The sequence below is a fragment of the Mizuhopecten yessoensis genome, unplaced genomic scaffold, assembly GCF_002113885.1.
Source record: "Mizuhopecten yessoensis strain PY_sf001 unplaced genomic scaffold, ASM211388v2 hete_36186662, whole genome shotgun sequence".
Lineage (NCBI taxonomy): Eukaryota > Metazoa > Mollusca > Bivalvia > Pectinida > Pectinidae > Mizuhopecten > Mizuhopecten yessoensis.
In genome coordinates this window covers 1-7,100 of record NW_018485689.1, presented here as the reverse complement: position 1 = coordinate 7,100, position 7,100 = coordinate 1, and the positions used below count along the sequence as shown (strand labels likewise).

The window sequence follows — 7,100 nt, the reverse complement described above, 5'->3', positions numbered from 1 at the left end:
TACAGATCTTACGATGATCGTTACGGCCGTGTATACAAACCTTACAATGCATTACGGCCGTGTATAGAAATATGATATAATGTCGTCAGTTTCATTGTTGTCGCTATGAGGTACATGTAACAGTCCCAAGGTCAATTTACTCGAACTTTACGGAGAAATAAACCATAATACATTTGATAGCTTCATTAAGTAAAATTCCCCAACCAATGGACACGTTTAAAATGACGTAGCAAACTTACAAGGTTGATGATAAGAACATACAATACCGTCATTTGCTAAATGCGTATCTTTCTTGTCTTACTTTCGTTGTTTTTATATCGTTTGTAGTTTTGTTGGCCTTTTGTTTGTAAGAGAATATATGTTATGTAAACACAAGCACCACTACTCAGCTACGGGGGTATTTACCTAAGCCAGAGTACCAACTATACATAGCTCTGCTTGAAAATATGTCTGGTAGTGTTTGTTTTCTGTCACGTCCAGGCGAGAACCCCTTGTCTGTGACAGGTTACCGAGTGTCATCTTAAGTATGTATATCTCTTGTTCATCAAAGAGCTCTTTGCGGTCTGTTACTAGAATAGCCCTTCGGGTGAAACTCAAACCACAGGTCCTTTGTCTCAATGTAAGAAAAACACCCCATGTACCCCACGTGGAGGTCGAGATAAGTGGTAGACTGCGTCTGTGTCTCCGGTGGAAAAGATTTCAAGCAATTTTTAAAATACTCTTTCTCTATGCAGCTAAAATTCTTTCCGTAAAAACTGTTAGCTACTTCATGGCATTGACCGTTTATATTGAAGACTAAGTACATGTACTTATGTTTTCGATGTTTCGGTGACCCAGATGCCATTTGGCCATTGCAGTGACTTCAAAGATAAAACTAGGTTATAATATTGACCTTTACAAAGACGTCGAATACCAAGTCATCTTTGTCCTGCTCTTTACAAAACCTCTGTATGTTTTACCGTTGATATAGCTTATATGGCATTCAATGGCACTCACCTCACCGATGAATGACCTTGACCTTTATTTGCATCAAGGTTCCGTTCCACCTCCAGTGTATAACCCACCTGTAGCATCACTCGTACCTAGTTGTCTGATGTGTTTTACGTTACCGTAATGATTTTATAACACTACTTTTGAGCCATGTCAGTGTTGGCAATAGCGAGTGAACATGGCGTACAAAAAAGCAGCATTACAAGGGGAACATGCTAAGCTGCATGTCAAAGGCACATGTGCAGTAACGAAAACTGTTAAATGTTAAATGGATATGTTTTTGATAGGTAAATCTACTGACCCGTTACTCGCATATATACCAAGCTGTCCTTGGCTGTGTGGAGTGTGTATGAAGTCAGAAGCAGAATACAGAATAAATAAAATTGTCATTTTGTGATCAAATAATCTTACGACAAGCTAGATCGTGACAATGTGTTTAATCGAGGAGAAACATAATTGACGTTATGCCAAAATATAGATCTTCGGAAAATCCCCCAAATTACCATGTGATGAAGACTTCAATACATTTATTCTTGGTGAGTCTTCCTTAGGTAGTCTCTTAAGACAGATTTGACTGTAAACAATATCCAAAGTTATCATGATACAGAATAAATTCCAAAATCGTCGCGTGTTTTCTGTCGTTAGAAACAATAGTTTAAAAACACTCACATATTTATGAGAAATTGTGTATTTTTTTTATTTGGTTTAACTCAAGATAATTGACAGATATCTTTGAGGTATGTGTGTATATTTACGTTCCTGCTCTAGCATAAATCCCTTCATAAAAGCCGGGTAATAAAAGTCCTTCCTTTTTGCCGTACCTCTCATAATAATGTACCTCTGTTTTATTCACTCCTTTACAAAATCAATTCCTTACATTCAATAATATCCCCGCTTTTGCCAAAACTTGCCGGTCAAAGAAGTGAGCACTCTATCAGCCATGTGTTAGTCCAAACACTAAACGCCCCTGCACACTAAATCCCTCGGGAAATCATGGAGATGTAGACTAACTCCCTCGGTATTTTCCGTGGCGCCTTCATGGAAATTACCAAGCCAATCAGGTGAAAGTTGGGTGGTGTTTATATTGACATGACCCCAGCTAGTTGTTACCAATCTTCAGAAAACATCGAACACTATATTGCAATAAACTTGCTATATACCCCAAGAAAATACTTGAACTGTATATATACTGTACTGTATATTAAAATTGTTTTGTTGTGAAAGTTTCATTGCTGCATACGGCACCATATCCTGAACAACAGTAAGACACTGGTCTTTTTGGCGATTGATCACACGTGTCTAGGTAAATACAATATACCAGGTGAGCAACAAATTATTTCGTCACTGACATTGCTTCAACAATTAACTCTTGCTAAAATATTGTTACCCGTACGAACTTCAAACTAACTGCTGTACAATGGATGTCATCGGAATCATCGATCATTGTTACAATTGAAAGGATTTCACATAGTTTGATTTGTAATGAAAACAAAGTTTCGGCTACTGTATATGTACCAAACGGGTAACCCGCCGTGTATATTATAACCATTATGTGTACGTATATTGTACCAGGTATATTAGCTATACATGTATGTATGTATACCTTTCCGTTACAACACCACTTAAAACAGATATAAATGTAGGCAAACACGTTTCTAAAAGGTGTCGTGTTTCAATCAGACAATAGACTCTTAGTTAACCGACTGTCTATCTGACCTTGTGTGAACATCCGTATACTTATATAGTGTGGGAATATTAAGGTATAATGAACAGAGAATATGTTACCTACAGTAAGTAGTTCGACACGTTAAGGTGACATGGGTGTAAGGCTAGTACGGGGCGGTGTTCTATCATATATCTACTGTGTAACTATCGGAAATCGATACACAAAAGAGGGTCGGAAAATCTGTCGCTGCGTCTTTAATTGAATGAGAAGAAAGGGGCATGCATTAAGTATGAGTCCACTCTCTAACATCTGTCGGGTGGATCACCTGCCACGCCCTCTGATCACTTGAAACAGACTGATAAAAGAGCGGGCGTGAATTACATTCAATAATAAAATTACGACCCTCCGGTCCTTCCAATAACGGGCCACCCATCGATATCCTGAAGTCTGTAGACGTTGTACCAGTATCTTTACGGTTAAGTGTAGGAATACTAGCGGTGTAAACCATAACTGACATTCTGAACCTTACGTCCATCAATAATCTAACAGATAGGCGTACTATTATTGTCATTATGATATCGATAGCTAGCCTCGCACCGAAAGAGGTGAACCCGTGCCGTCACTGCGGTGTTTCTCAACGAGAGATCACGACCAATAGTGAGCTGGTTTTATCCGTCTCTCTCCGTAATAGTCAGGCAACATGCACGAAATGTGTATTGATTTCCATAAAAAGGTGAATGCATAATTATAGACTCTACAGGTAGCGCACAGGTAACGGCCAACGGGCGGCCACGCTCCACTCCCTCATTGTTACCTCGGCAAGGAATGCTGTGACACGGGATACGGCAGACATTTAAAAATATCGGACCGCGGCTTTAAACGATGGATAAATATTGAACAGATAGCTATCGATAAAACAGGAGAATTAGACCGAACAGTAAAAAGGACCATCCTGTGATCTGTATAGGAATTTTTAAATTGTGTGCCGTTTAGAATTATTTACAAATATATTTAAAACTTTAAGCGCTTTGAAAAAGCTGTTACGCTTCATCTACAACGTTCAGTGTATATTAAATTGGAAGTGATTTACATTTACAATATACACTTAGGTACGCCAACCTAGACTAACACGAAATCGTTACACTTCATTTACAGGAGTTAGATAGCCGCTGGTGAAAATTCTGTTATGGGAAATAGTGGACTTGCATTGTGGCTCACACACCAAACGAATGGCGACGGATTATCATTGTCCGACAAACCCCACCAAGTACTGACCCAGGAACACAAGTGTCTGTTAAGTGATTTACTGGCTGGTAAACTCTGAAATAGCCGTTGAAGTCCATATAAACGCTGACAATGGGGTACGGCACACATCGGTTTATTACTACCGTCGACCCGAATTTGATATGTGGAATTTGCGGATCCGTACTAGAAGATCCCGTGTTGACCCCTTGTGGACACAGCTTCTGTAGGCTATGCCTCAACACTTGGCTCAGCAAACCAGATGTTCGGACGTGTCCAGAATGTCGCAGCAAAGTGACAGAGAGCGAAATGAAGCCAGTGCTCTCCCTTCGAAACCTCATTAACGGGTTTGACGTCACATGCGACAACAATGACCGGGGTTGCAAAGTTATCACCAAACTGGAGAAGTTGGCGTGTCACATAGAGACATGTGGGTACGTACCAGTCAAGTGTGCAGGATGTGGCACCAACATCCACCGCTACGAACTAGCCGCTCACCAAATGCGGTGCGAGGGCATTGCTGCCGCCATTAAGGACGACGTAGATAATGAACGTTCCCTTGCCGCCTCTCGGCTCGGCAATATCCGGCTGAACGCCAGCATTACATCAGCGGAAGTGTCAAACCTTGTGTCGCGTATTTCATTCCTAGAGCAGCAGCTGAAAACATTCAAGCGTGATCTGCAGGTTTCTGAGTCAAAGAATCGTGTTCTGGAAAGAGAGTACCGGAAGTCGAGAGAGGAGTTACAAGAAAAAAGAAACGAGCTGTTGGACGCGCAGTATGCGGACTTCGACCCCGACTATGATTACGGATACACGCCTGAGAGCATCGCCAAGCTCTCCCTCCTCATTGCTAGATTCCTCCTCAAGAAACCGTCTTATGCGGATAGCGACCGGATCTTCAGTGCTATCAAACGGTGCTACGAAAACTACGCACGTTGTGGAAATGAGTACGAACACGATGTACACATGTTAGTTGCCTCGGCGTTCGCCAGTAATTGGTTCGGAGAGGCCCAGCGCATTAACTTCCACTGTTGGCTACAGAGCATAGCTCGGTATAGGCAGGCCACACAAAACTGTAAGTCTATGTCTTCCGCATTGTTTGACAGGAAATCTTCCCAAAATGAAACTTCACCTCGGGCATTTGTATTATGAACATCGCGGACATTTTTTTTTATCAGGAAATATCGTTTATAATTTCATTTGTTTCCATGGTTTTTTTTATATCTTAACTAAATTTTATGATCACCTGCTTGATTAAGGTTCACCATATTAGTAGTATCAGGTTGTACTGGGTACAGAAGTAACTCGGAAGGATCAAAGAAGACGTATTAACTTGTCGATATATACTGTGTCTACTCGATACATTGTCACTTCGCTGATCTATACAATACCAACTGTTGATATATACATTCCGTGCCGTTCACACGACAGTCCAGTGTCGTATATAGTGTAGACAAAACACTAGTCCTACTGTTTGGTTCTGTTGTTTAGACTTTTGCTAGACTCATTACAGATATATTAAAAAGACATATTTGGCCGAGCGTGTGCTGTCGCTTCACAACAATTATATATATTTGGTTTCCGCCGACACACATTGTTCTGATCACGGAGCTGTACCGAACTGTAATTGTCACGAAACTTCGCTACCTGAGCTATTTTGGGTATCTGTGTACTAATTAACGTTTACAGAAAGATTCTTTAGTTCAAATGGTTCTTTTCCAATGATTCACTTGTATTGCTTTTAATTAAAGGTTATATTGCAAATGGTACTATGTCGGATGTAAAACCAATACAGTACTTTAGCCTATTACAGGACTACAAGTACCACAGCAATTATCATATTTTCATTTAGAACCTTGTCTTCCATTAAAATAGTTATACGCGCCATAGAAACCCAGAGAGTCTTTGTGTGGTTGAGACTGAGATTCATGTGTCTCCGTGAAAGTCAAAAATGTCACGAAATATACTCAGGGTATTACAAGTACCATTACAATCCATACTATGTCGTCGTATAAGTTCATTATAACCTAAAGGTTTAGTCTCATATGTCATACAGCGTTGCTATCAAACCACACAAAGTTAGGAAGGGGTACTGCCTACTCCGTTGCGCATTGTCATCTTTGGTCGCAAGCATTATCTGTCTTATACTGTACGACTTCTTCGGTCGCGGAAAGGTAAAACTCACATATTGTCTAGAATATCAACTTAAATGTCAGCGTCACATCACCTTTCCTTTTATATTTGAGTTATTAGACATTCGAAAAAAAAACGCTTCGTTCAGAAATGTTCAAATGAAGAAATTAACGTTAGCAATTCTATAGTGGTAAATTGTTGTTTTTAATTGAAGCACTACTTAATGTGATTAAAGATTTCTGTAACAGGATCTACAATCCTTCATGTATGAAATATTTTCGTGTATCGAATTATAGCCCAGATCCTAAAAACGATATCACTGAATTGGTAGCTAATTATAGCTCCGAACCCACGTTATTAGTCACTATTACATTATTTTTTTAAATCGGCCCCAGGAAAACGTTAAGTAATAGAAACCTTACACCTTGGAAGTCCACAGTGTGTTCATTATAGAATCGAGTGATTAAAGTGAAATTACAACTGTTAAGTGATAGTAAGTGACTATAATTGTGTGTCATTACAATACATGTAAACGAAGTTGTCAACTTATTTCCAAATTCATAGGAAAGTTTGCGTGCATAGGTATAGAGCAAAGAAACTCCGATCATTGTGCTCGGATTTTGCAGGTACAAAGCAAGGAAGGGCGCTCACTACAGTAGGGGAGGAAACAAACAATATGTTTATACGATAGCTAGCTAATATATGTTTCATTCTTTTCAATTTCAACATGTCTGTGATTTTTTTTATCATTTTAATAAATATGTTTATTTACACACGAGTGAGTTTTGTTGTTCTACAAACATGTTAATACTGATATGACAACATTGTGACAAGTTGACATGGTCCAGTTTGACAGTGTGACGTGATGATATGTTGACACCGTTATACGATGACAAGGCAATGTAGTGTAAGTGAAGGTTAACATGATGATTAGGTTTGATAACTAGATGTATGGTGACAAGTATGAACACAAGTGCTTTAATGGATTATCTGATCATGGTAGAACTCTTCGTGTTTACTTTTAGAGCCATATCATATTGTCACCACATGTCGTATTATAATGAGAAGG

General features: G+C 39.4%; 1 protein-coding gene across 1 annotated transcript; it reads left to right on the top strand.

The window, feature by feature from the left end:
- The first annotated feature begins 3,325 nt into the window (after positions 1 to 3,325).
- On the top strand, positions 3,326 to 6,797 carry LOC110444902 (RING finger protein 151-like). Its single transcript, XM_021489253.1, has one exon. The coding sequence runs from the start codon at positions 4,013 to 4,015 to the stop codon at positions 5,048 to 5,050; it is 1,038 nt and encodes a 345-aa protein (XP_021344928.1). The 5' UTR covers positions 3,326 to 4,012; the 3' UTR covers positions 5,051 to 6,797.
- The last annotated feature ends 303 nt before the right edge of the window (positions 6,798 to 7,100 follow it).